Here is a 15,371-nt window from a genome sequence, read left to right as displayed (position 1 = left end):
GGGGAATGGATTGAAGGCTTGGGTGGGGGAGATCTCACTGCAAGATCTGAGCACCTTGCGGAATGGCACCCAAATGCCCTGAAACTAATTTCACCGGCTCTTTTTCTCAACTGTCAAGAAAAGTGACGTTGTCGGAAGATTGCAGTGTAGAGCTTGCCAAAAAGACTGGCATGGAGGATGCCTGCTTCCTCACCATTATGACACTCTAATTTTTGGGGGAAAGTTCGGCCCATTGTGTTTCAATGCTTTTGTCCAGTGTGACACAAAATCATTTTTTTCACTTTCCTCAAAAAGAGGAAATCAGTACTTGCTGACAATCATAGATTTGTCTGCTAGATTCCCGTAACTGATATCTTAGGAAATATCGCAGCAAAGAGGATTGTAAAAACCGAATTCTTCGCAAGATATAATTTACCAAAAGAAATGTAGTTGGATCAAGGGTCAAATTTCATGTCTTAGCTGTCTATGGAAAGTCATGAACAGCACAGCCTAGGGATAAAGCAGTTTAAGTTGTTAGTTACCATCCTGAATCGCAAGCTACTTTAGAGAGATGGCATCAATTTAAAGACTACCTACCAGACTGAAATAGAGGAATTCCATTCTTGTTATTTGCTTATTGTTATTTGGGATTCCCCCATTAACTTGACAGGGTTTAGTCCTTTTCAGTTAGTCTATGGCCATGAAGTGAAAGGACTATTCAATCAAACTAATGCAAGAAGAAATTATTCAAAATTGAACTACTCTTCTGGATTATCTGACAAAATTCAGAGAAAGGTTGAGCAGAGTATGTGAGTTAGCTCAGGATGAAGGCAGGTGGAGATAAGGCAAAAGCTCAATTCTGTGCTGGGGATGAGATGTTAATCTTGTTGCCAGTGTTTGATGAACCATTAAAGGCACTAGCCAATTGCGAAGAAACTAAGTGAAGCAAATTACTTGATAATTACTCCAGATAAAAGAAGGAACCAGAGGGCGTGCCATGTAAATATGCTTCAAAAGTACTTTGTCAGGAAAGATAAGGAAGTAATAGTTGTGGTGGTTAAGAAAAAGGGAGGTAAAACTGGAAGATTCTGCAATTGACTTTCCTTGAATGAAATTGGACAATGAAAAAGCGCTTAAGAATGTAAATGTAATATTGAGTTACCTTCCAAAAATGTATCAGCATGATTTGAAAGAGCTATTGCAGTCACAGAAGACTATTTGTGGGAATAAGCTGGGACAAGCAAATTTGGTTATGCATGATGTAGATGTGGAGGTTCAGTTTCAATAAGGCAATGTCTATTAGGTCAAATCCTGTAACAGTAGCACAAGTACAAAAAAAATGCTTCAGAATAACATAAGAGTCCAGTGACAGTAACTGGAGTTCACCTATTGGGCTTGTCCTGCCTGAGGTGAATGGACCTTCCCATTTTCTGCCCTGCCAGCTTTGATTCCCGTGGCGGGCGGGGCAGTAAAATTCCAGCCATCGTGATGGTACTGAAACCAGATGGAACATGTCACTTATTGAAAAGTGGTACCGAAACCGGATGGAACATTTTTGCTTATCGAAAAGTGAACTCAGTGACAAAAGCAGATTCCTATTCTATTCCATGTTTGGAAGACTATCATGAAAGTGGGACAATACAAAAATTGACTTGCTGAGAGGATTTTGACAAATACACTCATTGGAAAGGACGAGATAGTTATTGAGTTTCATCTGTTTTAATATAACTTCTTATTGTAATGTTTGAGTAAAACGATGTAAATGCATTTATTAATGCAATTTTAAAATTACACCTTTTTATATAACATCCTTATGGTAAGGTTGTTAGTTATAAAGGATGGAGGATAGCGAATGTGGTCCCGTTGTTTAAGAAGGGTAGCAGGGATAACCCAGGAAATTATAGGCCGGTGAGCTTGATGTCTGTGGTAGGGAAGTTGTTGGAGAGGATTCTTAGAGACAGGATGTATGTGCATTTAGAACGGAACAATCTCATTAGTGACAGACAGCATGGTTTTGTAAGAGGGAGGTCGTGCCTTACAAATTTGGTGGAGCTTTTTGAGGAAGTGACAAAAACGGTTGATGAAGGAAGGACCGTGGATGTCGTCTATATGGATTTCAGTAAGGCATTTGACAAAGTCCCACATGGCAGGTTGGTTAAGAAGGTTAAGGCTCATGGGATACAAGGAGAAGTGGCTAGATGGGTGGAGAACTGGCTTGGCCATAGGAGACAGAGGGTAGTGGTTGAAGGGTCTTTTTCCGGCTGGAGGTCTGTGACCAGTGGTGTTCCGCAGGGCTCTGTGCTGGGGCCTCTGCTATTTGTGATATATATAAATGATTTGGAAGAAGGTGTAACTGGTATAATGAGCAAGTTTGCGGATGACACGAAGATGGCTGGACTTGCGGATAGCGAAGAGCATTGTCGGGCAATACAGCAGGATATAGATAGGCTGGAAGATTGGGCGGAGAGGTGGCAGATGGAATTTAATCTGGATAAATGCGAAGTGATGCATTTTGGAAGAAATAATGTAGGGAGGAGTTATACAATAAATGGCAGAGTCATCAGGAGTATAGAAACACAGAGGGACCTAGGTGTGCAAGTCCACAGATCCTTGAAGGTGGCAACACAGGTGGAGAAGGTGGTGAAGAAGGCATATGGTATGCTTGCCTTTATAGGACGGGGTATAGAGTATAAAAGCTGGAGTCTGATGATGCAGCTGTATAGAACGCTGGTTAGGCCACATTTGGAGTACTGCGTCCAGTTCTGGTCGCCGCACTACCAGAAGGACGTGGAGGCGTTAGAGAGAGTGCAGAGAAGGTTTACCAGGATGTTGCCTGGTATGGAGGGTCTTAGCTATGAGGAGAGATTGGGTAAACTGAGGTTGTTCTCCCTGGAAAGACGGAGAATGAGGGGAGATCTAATAGAGGTGTACAAAATTATGATGGGTATAGATAGGGTGAACGGTGGGAGCTTTTTCCCAGGTCGGAGGTGACGATCACGAGGGGTCACGGGCTCAAGGTGAGAGGGGCGAAGTATAACTCGGATATCAGAGGGATGTTTTTTACACAGAGGGTGGTGGGGGCCTGGAATGCGCTGCCAAGTAGGGTGGTGGAGGCAGGCACGCTGACATCGTTTAAGACTTAACTGGATAGTCACATGAGCAGCCTGGGAATGGAGGGATACAAACGATTGGTCTAATTGGACCAAGGAGCGGCACAGGCTTGAAGGGCCGAAGGGCCTGTTTCCTGTGCTGTACTGTTCTTTGTTCTTTGTTGTTTGAGAGAGAAATTTGTTTTTGTGACAGCTTTTTTTCAGTTTGTCATTTGGTATGAAGAATGCATCAGCAACCTTGCAAAGACTGACAGTTGCCACAGGACTACCTGATTACCTGGTGGTTTTCAGTCATGATGTGGAGATGCCGGCGTCGGACTGGGGTAAACACAGTAAAAAGTTTAACAACGCCAGGTTAAAGTCCAACAGGTTTATTTGGTAGCAAAATCCACACAAGCTTTCGGAGCCTTAAGCCCCTTCTTCAGGTGAGTGGGAATTCTGTTCACAAACAGGGCATATAAAACAGGGCATATAAAGACACAAACTCAATTTACTTGAATAATGGTTGGCATGCGAATATTTACAGCTCGACAATCACCAGGCAAGACTGTTCTCTTCCTGTTGGGGAGCACTTCAGAGGTCACGGGCATTCGGCCTCTGATATTCGGGTAAGTGTTCTCCAAGGCAGCCTTCACGACACACGACAGCGCAGAGTCGCTGAGCAGAAACTGATAGCCAAGTTCCGCACACATGAGGATGGCCTCAACCGGGATATTGGGTTCATGTCACACTATCTGTAATCCCCACAGCTTGCCTGGACCTGCAGAGTCTCACTGGCTGTCCTGTCTGGAGACAATACACATCTCTTTAGCCTGTCTTGATGCTCTCTCCACTCACATTGTTTGTATCTTAAAGACTTGATTAGCTGTAAGTATTCGCATTCCAACCATTATTCATGTAAATTGAGTTTGTGTCTTTATATGCCCTGCTTGTGAACAGAATTCCCACTCACCTGAAGAAGGGGCTTGCAGCTCCGAAAGCTTGTGTGGCTTTTGCTACCAAATAAACCTGTTGGATTTTAACCTGGTGTTGTTAAACGTCTTACTGGGTTTTCAGTCAAACACAGGAGGATCATTTACAACATCTAAAATAACTTGGATCAACTGCAAGAAGCTAATTGGTGGTAAACTTGGCTATGTTTACTACTAATTGGATATTGATATGAGAAAATGTGGATTTTGGTAACAATACAGCACAAGAAGATGTTGTAGGAATTAAAAGCCGATGGGATATTTTTCACGGAAGCTGAATCTCAAAAGAAAAACTTTAAGTCTGGTGCTAGTGTTGCAACATTTAAGTTTATGTTGCAAGCAATTGTTTTCACAGACCACAATTCTTTGAAATTCTAGAAAAATTTTGAAACTGAAATGCCACACTGTTCAGATAGAATTTATTATTGCACCTGTTTAATTTACAGATTATACATGTGGCTGGACGTTAGAAAATCTAATGAATTTAAGAGTTTTAAAATAAGATTGGACATTTGAACCTGGGAAATGGACTGAAATGAGCTCCAATGCAACAGACTTGTGTCTGTTGTCGTGTTAATCCATGCATCTTATAGTGTAACAATCTAGTGTATATAGATGAGTATAGTATGTAGTGCGAAATGGTTGAGAAAATCAAATTGTCTTTTAGAATTCTGACATTTCACTTTTCTGTTAGGATAGAAGTGTGACAAAATTATCACCCCGCCTGCCGTAAGAATCGGACCAGGTGAGGAATGGACCACGGAAAGGTCCGTTGACCTGAGGTGGGATTTCCCGGTTTCGGGGCGAGCGAGGCCAGAAAATCCTGCCCATGTTTTTCAATATTATCCCAATATCATTGTGATAAACTATGAAACAGGTTTTTGTGTAATGGGTGGTGATGAGAAGGACTAAGGAAATTTGCATTAGGAACATAAGGGAGGTGACTCGAAATTTAACCATTGTATTTCAAAAGAAAAATGTACAATTGTATCTGAATAAAGCAAAGTATAATGTTTATTTTTACCCAAAAGTAATGACCATTAAATGTAACACATCTTGATTTGATTTATTGTCACATGTATTGGTACACAGTGAAAAGTGTTTTTTGCCTGCTATACAGACAAAGCATACCGCTCATAGAGAAGGAAAGGAGAGGGTACAGAATGTAGTGTTATAGTCATAGCTAGGCTGAAGAGAAAGATCAACTTAATACGATGTAGGTCCATTCAAAAGTCTGATGGCAGCAGGGAAGAAGCTGTTCTTGAGTCGGTTGGTACGTGTCCTCACACTTCTGTACCTTTTTCCTGATGGAAGAAGGTGAAAGAGAGTATGTCTGGGGTGCATGGTGTCGTTAATTATGCTGGCTGCTTTTCCGAGGCAGCAGGAAGTCTAGACCGTGTCAATAGGTGGGAGGCTGGTTTGAGTGATGGACGACCGTTTGTAGTTTCTTGCAATCTTGGATAGAGCAGGAGCCATACCAAGCTATGATACAACCTCAAAAAATGCTTTTTATGGTGCATCTGTAAAGGTTGGTGAGAGTCGTAGCAGACATGACAAATTTCCTTCGTCTTCTGAGAAAGTAGGGGCATTGGTAGGCTTCCTTAACTATAGTGTTGGCATGGGGGAACCAGGACAGGTTGTTAGTGATCTGGACACCTAAAAACTTGAGGCTCTTGACCATTTCTACTTCATCCCATTGATGTAGACAGGGGCTCCATTATGCTTCCAGAAGTCGATGACTATCTCCTTCGTTGTGTTGACATTGAGGGAGAGATTATTGTCGTCGCACCAGTTCACCAGATTCTGTCTCTTTCCTGTACTCTGTCTCATTGACACAGTGGTGTCATCAACAAATTTGAAAATCAAACTGGAGGGGAATTTGGCCACACAGCCATGGGTGTATAAGGAGTATAGTAAGTGGCTGAGCACACAGCCTTATGGGGCACCGGTGTTGAGGATGATCGTGGAGGTGTTGTTGTTGCCTATCCTTACTGATTGCGGTCTGTAGGTTAGGAAGTTCAGGATCCAATCGCAGAGGGAAGGGCTGACCCAGGCCATGTAGTTTGGAGATGGGTTTTGTAGGAATAATGGTGTTGAAGGCTGAGCTGCAGTCGATACATAGATGTCTTTGTTAACTTGGTTGAGTGCAGGGCCAGGGAGATGGCATCTGCTGTGGACCTGTTGCGGCGGTAGGCGAACTGGAGTGGATCCAGGCAATCTGGGAGGCCAGAATTGATTCGTGCCATGACTAACATTTCAAAGCACTTCATAACGATGGATGTCAAAGCCACCAGACGATAATCATTATGGCACACTGCTTGGCTTTTCTTTGGTACCGGAATGATGGTCATTGTCTTGAAGCAGATAGGGACCTCAGATTGTTGTAAAGAGAGATTGAAGATGTCTGTGAATACCCCTGCCAACTGGTCCGCGCAAGATCTGAGTGCTCGTCCAGGTACCCCACCCACACTTTCCATGAGTTGACCTTGGAGAAGGCTGCTCTGGCATCTGCAATGGTGGTGTTGAATACAGGTTCACCCGAGGCTTCCAGGATGGAGGGTGTGCTCTCGCTGATCTCTTGCTTCAAAACGGGCAGAGAATTCATTGAGCTCATCAGGGAGGGGTGCATTCGTGCCAGTGATTTCACATGCTTTCATCTTGTAGCCTAGTACGTCTTGCAGACCTTGCCATAGTCGGTGGGGGTCTGTGGCTAGCCTGGGACTCTAGCTTGGTCCAGTACTGTCTTTTGCCATCTTTGATGGATCTCCTTTGATCATATCTGACTTTCCTATATAGGTCAGGGTCGCCTGACTTGAACGTCTCAGACCTAGACTACAGCAAGCAGTGGATATCCCTGTTCATCCATGGTTTCCGGTTGGGAAACACGCAGATTTGCTTCTTTGGCACACAGTCTTGTACTCGCTTACTAATGAAGCCAGTTACTATCGTGGTGTACTCGTTCAGGCTGGTCAGAGTTTTTAAATACTGACCAATCTACTGACTCTTCCTGAATATCTGTATGTTCTGGGAAAGGGAACTTTAATGTCTCTTTTAATACATAGATTTATGTATTAAAAGAGACATTAAAGGCTATATAGATGGATGTTGTCATGAGGTCTTGTAGAGCATGTGTGCTGAAACAAATCTGGGAACAAAGCAGCTAGCAGCCACCTTCTGAGACCCTGTAGCAACAGTGGATGCTTTTGGTAATATTACTGGAATTTTATAGGGAATATCTGAGGCCTGATGTCCAAAAGGATGTTTGAGTTTAACCAAGAAGAAATCTTCTGGGAAATATTTGTAGAACTACTGTGAACTATATAAGTGTAGCCTTGTGTGTTTTCTTTTAATAATTGTTTAAATTTAATAGTTAAAATCTCCAAGAGTGGTTTGTAATTTGTGCTCCCTACTGCTGTGCAATACCTTCTCATTCTAAATTGCAAATCTTTGTCATTGCTATTTTGGATTTGGGCAGCTTGACAATTACCACCTGCTATATCATTACACCAGATCATAAGACCAGTGTAAAACAGAGTCCAGATGCTTCAAATACTAAAATCCTTTTGTATTGATCCATTCTCAAACAAAGGAATGTGTGAATTCTCCATGTCTGTTAAGGTCCATATTTGATTATGATTACTTGAGATTTGCAACTGTGAGAAGCTCAAATGCCAAAGGTCTCTCAGTTTGCAATGGCCATTTTAATAGTCTGTTTTGTCCAGTTTTGAAATATAGATGTATTGACTGGAAGTTCATGATATACTGGGTCATGATACTTCTATAAAATCTGTTCAAATCCATGTAATGTTATTCCATCGAATAACCATTTGTGTTCCACAATGCCCTAAATTTTGACCATATCTCAAAGACATTTGACAAATCTTTCTTGTAGATTTCATCCAAGAACTCTAGTAGGCCTTAACCTTGAACTATCCAACACTAGGTGGGTGTCCAGCTCACAACCTACTTCTGACTTTATTTATTGTAGGAAATGACAACAACATACATTGTTCCTCTTGATGGGGGTGAGACACATCTTCATTCTTCCATTGGTCATATGATTCAAACTCTTGAGAACATCAGAGGGTAATCATAGTCCAACAAATTAGACATTTTTTTTCACCATAGTCACTGCAATCCTCTACCACATCTCATTGTACTACATAGTGCTGAAACATGTCTTTGTTCAGGGACACTCAAATTCTGTACTACCAAGTGACGATATTTTGCAGTTTTTCAAACGTTTTATTCTTTGAGGAGGTGCATGTTTTAGTGTATCACAGGTGAGCAGAGAGTGCTCCGCTGGAACACATAGATGAGAGTAACATCAGGTTCCATTCAGTAGTTTTGATTCCCATGTGCAGTTTATCTTGAACTGTTCATCAACATTATTAGAATATTCAGCAATTTACTGAAAGTACACTAATCTTTTCAGTCAGTAACTAATGCAAAACAGAAAGGCGTTAGCAGAAATTGCTACATTGCATACAAACCTGTTTGAAGTACAAGCTGCTTCTAACATTCAAGTTTGATGGTTAATATAAACCTGTTAGAATTTCGTCCAACATTATGGAGTACTACATAGTACTGGAAGAATACGCAATCTGGGCATGTTTTTATAATGACATGTTCTGAGTTCAGTTTACTCTGGTTGCTGCAAACGTGCAGTTACTGTTTGTTGATACAGAATAGTCTTCTCTAGCAGTGAGAGACTGTTGTGTGCTCTGTTTCACGGAGACGTGGCTCACTCCTGATTCACCGGACTATAAACGCAGGGCTTCAGTCCATCGAATGGACCATGCAGCGGCCTCAGGCAAGGCTAGGGGAGGTGGGGTCTGCCTTCTAATCAATACCTCTTGATGCTTAGACATAGAACAGTACTGTGTCTCTGCTCCTCAGACCTAGAATATCCGACATTGAAATGCTGCCCTACTACCTACCATGGGAGTTAACCTTTATTATTCCGACAGCAATTTCCATCCTACCCCATGCAGATGTGAAGACCGTGCTGGGCAAAATGTAAACCACTACAAATAGACTTGAGACGAAACATCTTGAGGACTTGTTTATCATGGCTGAGGCAAAGCTCAAGAGTGTCCTATCAAGATAGTACCAATACATCTTCTGTCCCACCAGAGGCCCAAACATCCTCTGACCACTGCTACACAAACATCAAAAATGCCAACTGCTCTATCGCTGTCCACACTTTGACAAATCAGACCACAACGCTGTGCTCCTGCTCACGGCGTACAAGCAAAAACTGAAGTGGGAGAATTTGAAAGTCATGCAATGTTGTTCTGAGGAATTGGGTGATTTCCTATGGGGCTTCGAGTCAGTGGACTGGTCAATATTTAAGAACTCAGTGACCAACCTGACTGAGTACGCCACTACAGTAACAGACTTTATTAGTAAGTACGTAGAAGACTGTGTGCCAAAGAAGCAAATTTGTGTGTTTCCCAACCGGAAACTATGGATGAACAGAGATAACCACTGCTTACTGAAGACCAGGTCTGAGCCATTCGAGTCGGATGACCCTGACCTATGCAAGAAATCCAGATACAATCTACAGAGAACCATCAAAGATGCCAAGAGACATAATCGTATCGGACCAAGCTAGAGTCCCACATGGACACCCACAGGTCTGCACGACATAACAGGTGCATGTAGTATCACCGGCAACGATGCACCCCTGCTCAACGAGCTCAATGCATATGAGCTCAACGTATTCAATGCCCATTTTGAGCAAGAGGTCAGTGAGAGGAGGTCTTCTGTCCTGGAAGCCTTGGCTGAACTGGTATCCGAGGTCACCATCGCAGACATCAAGTCAACCTTGAAAATTAAGCCACCCCGAATGGGGTACCCAGACGAGCACTCAGATCCCAGATTGATTTAGAAGCTAAACATGGGCATGAAATTTCTAAGAGAGTCCAAATGATGTATCCCATAAAATTCAAGTGCAGCAGGATAAGACCCATCTTAGTAATTTGTCATTGGTTGTTGGTTGGGGCGGGGGGGGGGGTGGGGGGGGGAATTGCAGCATCACAAAATGTTGGGCACAGGGAGCTCTATCCGCAGAGGGAGATAACAGGTTCTGATATTTTTGACTTTGGAAATGGCATGAAGTTGGCATTTGAAAGATCAATGAGTTTAAAGCTCAACTTCAGTTTTCCTATGACAGAGCTAGAAAATCCATCACATTGTGCCTTAAAAGGAACAGGTCATCCTATTCATAGCTACATCTTTTGTAGCAAAATAGTAGATGGGGTGTGGCATACTGCTCTCACACTTAGAAATTCATTGAATCTTATTCTGCTGTGCTCTGTTAATGATTATTTATCATGCATACATGTCTCTATTGTCTCTCAACATCCCTTCCCCCTCCCTCAACATGAAAAGTTTATTTTATAATGAAATTTTAATTCTTTATTTCTTAACAGGAGATGTGGTACTCAATAACCTGGAAGTAAAAGAAAATGCATTGGTAAGCTGCCTTTTAAATTTTGATTTTGCATAGTAAATATTCTGTACTACTTGTTGTACTTGGCATTTTGCAATGCCAAGTTCAAGCTTAACTCCCCATTAATGGAAGGGAATTAGGATAAAACGAACTGATGGAGCGGTGTCTTGTTGCCAGTCAGAAAATAATGTGAACTAGTCTAATCTTTATTGTAGTTGGGGACCAAGTGTGGAGCTTTAAAGACAGAATAAAGTGAAGGAGGACCGTTTTCCTGACTGGCTGAATGTCACTTGATGTCAGGGGCAATCGCTCTCACTTTAGCTCTGGAATTCGGCTATTTTGTCTATGTTTACACCAAGGCTATAATGAGCTGAGGAGCTGAGTGGTACTGACAGAACCCAAACTGCACATTGAGCAAGTTATGTTATTGCATTGTGAAAAGAGCGTAATATGCTCTTCCTGCACAATGTGGAAAATTAGGGACAGTGATGACCATGTGTACAGAAGATGTCTAAATGCAACTTCTAGCTAACCAGATTTCTGGGCTGGAGTTGTGGATAGATTCACTGTGGAGCATTCACAATTCACAGCAAGTGGATAGCATGCTTAGCGAGGTGGTCACTCTGCAGATTGCACAGACAGAAAGGGAATGGGTGATTATCAGCAACAGTAAAAGATTCAAGAAGATAATGCAGCAGTCCCCTGTGGTCATCCTCCTCTCAAACAAATACACAGTTTTGGATACTGCCGGAGAAATGGCCTCTTGGGAAAGCAGCAGCAGCCAAGTTCATGGCAGCATGGGTGGCTCTGTTGCTCAGAAGGGTGGGAGGAAACCAAATGGCAGGGCTATCATGATAGGGAATTCATCAATTGGGAGCAAAGACGGATGCTTCTGTGGCTGCAAACATGAATCAGGGATGGTATGGCTCCCTGATGCCAGGCTCTGGGATGCCATGGAGCGACTTCAGTGGATTCTAGGGAGGGAAGGTGAACAGCCAGTGATCGTGGTACACATTGGCACCAACAACAAAGGTAAACTGAGAAGTGAGGACCTGCAAGCTCAGTACATGAGGTTAGGAGATAAATGCAGGATCTCAAATGTAGTGATCTCAGGATTACTCACAGTTCCATGCGCCAGCGAGAGTAGGAATAAGAGGACAGACCAAATTAACACTTGTCTGGAAAGTTGGTGTAGCCGGTAGGGATTCAGATTATTGAGGCACGAGGACTGGTTGTGGGGAAGGTGGGACCTGTACAAGCCAGATGGGCTGCACCCAGGCAGACCTGGGATCAATGTCCTTGCAGGGGCTTTTGCTAGTTTCGTTGGGGAGTATATAAACTAGGGGAATGGGATCCCAGAAGTAGGATCAGATATGCCAGATTCAAATCAGAAAAGTGGAAGTAAAACATTATCTGATGTGTAGAAGATGTAGTGATTGATTTGGAATTACAGGAGAAGCAAAGTTTTAAAAAGCATGCAGCAATGGAAATTGGTCAAGTTAAACACTTTTATACTTCAATGCAAGGAGTATTACAAACAAGGTAGATGAGTTAAGGGCACAGATAGACATGGCAGCAAGATGTCATTACTATAACGGAAACCTGGCTAAAGGAGGGACAAAATTGGCAGCTCAATATCCCTGGTTAAAGTCTTCAGACACAATGGAGTAGGAGATAAAAAAGAAAGGTGATTAGCCCTAATGTTTAATGAATCAATTCCAGTTGTGAGAAGGAATGATATACTAAATGGGTCAACAAACAAGGCTTTATGGGTTGAGTTTAGAAAAAAAAGGGACAGTTGCACTACTGGGCATATACTACAGACTCTCAAATAGTGAAAGGAAGATGGAACAAATATGTAGGCAAATTTCTGCCTGTAAGATCAAGAGGGCAATAATAGTAGGAGACTTTAATTATCACTATCAACTGGGATTCAAACAATATAAGGGACATTGAGGGAGAAAATTAATGCATTGTGTCCAGGAAAAAATTAAAACCAATTAGTGACGAACCCAAAGAGAGGAGATGCAATTCTAGACTGAGTCTTGGGGAATGAAGGGAAAGTGGGTAAAGTGACAGTTGGTGACCACAGTCCAGTTAGATTTAGCATTACCATGAAAAAGGACAGAGATAAAGCAGGAGTAAAAGTTTTGAACTGGGGGAAGGCAAACTTAAGGGGTGAGAAGGGACTCGGCTGAGGTTGACTGGACAGTACTGCTAGAGGATAAAATCAGTGGGAAGCACTAAAAAGTGAGATCCTAAATGTACAAAGTAAACGTGTCCTGTCCAAAAATAAGAATGGTACTGCCAAATCTAGGACCCCTGGTTGTCTAGGGGAATACAGAGGAAGATCAAACAGAAAAGTGCACAGTAGGCACAAAGAACTAAGTACTGCATCTAGCCTAGACAAATTTTGGAAGCGCAGGGATGAAGGAAATGAGGAAATTGAAGAGCAGGCATGAAAAAAATTAGCAAGTAAAGTGAAAGAAAACCCAAAGATATTTTTAACCAATATATTGATGGTAAAAGATTATTTAAGGAAAATGTGGGAACTATCAGAGATGAATGAAGAAGGGAACTTGTATGTTGATGCAGAGGCTGTGGGAAGGGATTTAAGAATATTTTGTCTCCGTATTTACAATGGAAAGGAAGGATGCAGATATTATAGTCCAGGAGGAAATATTGGATGGGATAATCATAATGAGAGAGGAAGTACTCGAAGGGTTGGAATCCTTAAGTGGGTAAGTTGTCAGGACCAGATGGATTGTTTGAGGCTGCAGAGAGGAGATAGCAGATGCTCTGAGGATGATTTTTTCAATCCTCATTAGATACAGGGGAGGACTGTAGTTCCATTCTTTAAAAAGGGATTGAATGAAATGCCAAAATAGGCCTGTTAGTTTTACATCAGTACTGGGCAAATTAGTAAAATTAATCTTGAGAAATAGGATTAACTGTCACTTCAAAAGGTATGGACTAGATAGGGACGGTCAGCATGAATTTGTTGAAGGAAGGTCTTTCCTCACAAATTTGATTGAAGGGTTGATGAAGGTAGTGCAATGGATGTTGTGTGCATAGATTTTAGCAAGGTGTTTGAAAAGTCCCACATGGCAGATTGGTCAAAAAAGTAAAAGCCCATTGGATATAGGGTAATGTGGCAAACTGGATCAAAAGTTGACTTTGTAGCAGAAAATAAAGGCTAATTAATGGTTGATCGATGCCCTTGGGAATGGAAAGTTGTTTCAAGTGGTGTTCCACTGGGCGTGGTGATAGGACGTTTGCTGTTTGTGTTAATGATTTGGATGAGAATGTGGGAGGCATGATTAAAAAATTTACAAACTACAAAGGTTGGCTGAGTAGCGGATAGTGTAAAGGATAGCTATAATCTCCAAAACAATATAGATGGGTTGGTGGAGTGGGCAGTAAAGTGGCAGATTTCAACACCGAGAAGTGTGAGGTCATGTTTTAGGGATAGATGAAGTGAGTGATCTTGGTGTACAATCACACTGGTCCCTAAAGTTCAAGTAGACAAGATTGTAAAGAAGGCATATGGAATGCTCTCCTTCACTGGCAAAGGTATGGAATATAAAAGTAAGACTATAAAGTTGGAATTGTATAAGACACTGAGGCCACAGTTGGAGTATTGTGTGCAGTTTTGGTTGTTTGAGCGCCTTGGTTGTAGTTCAGTAAAGGAGACACGAGATCAGCTTCTTCATAAACTACCTTTAATTTCTTAAATCCAACTCCACACGCAATTCTCCTTCAACAAGCAGTGCCACCTGAGGCCCCTTTATATATCCGTGACTTCTATTGAATAATTGACATCAAATTAGGACTTAATTGGAAGGTCTGATAACCCATTCCTAACAGTCTCCCCTTCCTTGGAGAAATTAAAAATATTTTGATGAATTTTGTTTTCCACAGGAAAAAGAGCGAATACAAGACACTATTTCCCCTTCCTCTTTAAATACATTTCTTGGGAAAAAAAAACACATTCCTTAATAATGTCCAAAAGTTTCTTCGCACTAACCCCTCTCTTAGTAAAACAATCAGATAGCTATTAGCTACTATTAACCCATTTAATTTTTGATATTTCCCCTTAGCCAGGTTAAAGCAAATGCTGGACAATGTTGATTCTCAATCTTTTATCATTTACACTTTGTAAAGTGCACATTTTCCCACAGGGTTTTATTGTCAATGTGATACTCCATGGGTATTTTACCCCTAACCCCAAAATTTCTGTTAATATCTGGGATATATAAAAGGCCATATCCACTGCTTCTACAAGGCTTAGTGTCTCAGTGGCCAATGTGCTTTTTACCATTCTCATTTTCTTTGTTTCCCACGCAAGGGGGCAACATTTTCCCCCAAAAGAAATAATATAAAACCTCCTGCACTTGAGAACCCATCACCTAAATTGGCATAGGATGTGTAGCTATAAACTGAGTTTGTGTGTAAGATCACCCAAAAACAGGAACCTCAAAACACACTCCTGTATTTTTAGTTTGGTCGATGTTCTGTTTGCTCTCATTATGTCTTCCACCGTAGGATCATTTTTGTACTCAACTCTAGGACCTCAAAACGAATGTCCGGTCTGGCTTGTCTGCCTAGCCAATTCAGTTGCCCATCAAACTTCGGAGTTCCTCTTTTTCTGTCTTCGAAACTACCGCGTCCTTTGGTGAAGCCCTACCACGACTAATTGCTATTGGGCTGAAATTCTCCAAATAAGATTGCTGACATAAAGTGACATCAGACTCAGTCTGTCCGATTTCCAGCCAAATATATTTGAAAGCCCCTGAAGCCTGAATTCCTTCCTCAGCCCAGAGATTACAAGAGTTTCGAAATCACTACTACCCC

At 41.9% G+C, this 15,371-nt stretch overlaps 1 protein-coding gene across 3 annotated transcripts in view; it reads left to right on the top strand.

Annotated features, from left to right (window-relative positions):
• vps13a (vacuolar protein sorting 13 homolog A) overlaps window positions 1-15,371 on the top strand; it is a 434,277-nt gene that overhangs the window by 25,824 nt on the left and 393,082 nt on the right. For all 3 annotated transcript variants that reach the window (XM_078214517.1, XM_078214516.1, XM_078214518.1), the window contains exon 2: window positions 10,498-10,541. In XM_078214517.1, the coding sequence (XP_078070643.1) occupies window positions 10,498-10,541 (44 nt within the window). The remainder of the gene's footprint in view (window positions 1-10,497; window positions 10,542-15,371) is intronic.

The sequence above is a fragment of the Mustelus asterias genome, chromosome 6 (assembly GCF_964213995.1).
Source record: "Mustelus asterias chromosome 6, sMusAst1.hap1.1, whole genome shotgun sequence".
NCBI classification, from domain to species: Eukaryota; Metazoa; Chordata; class Chondrichthyes; order Carcharhiniformes; family Triakidae; genus Mustelus; species Mustelus asterias.
The sequence above is the reverse complement of the archived record's forward strand: the minus strand, read 5'-3'. Positions and strand labels throughout refer to the sequence as shown.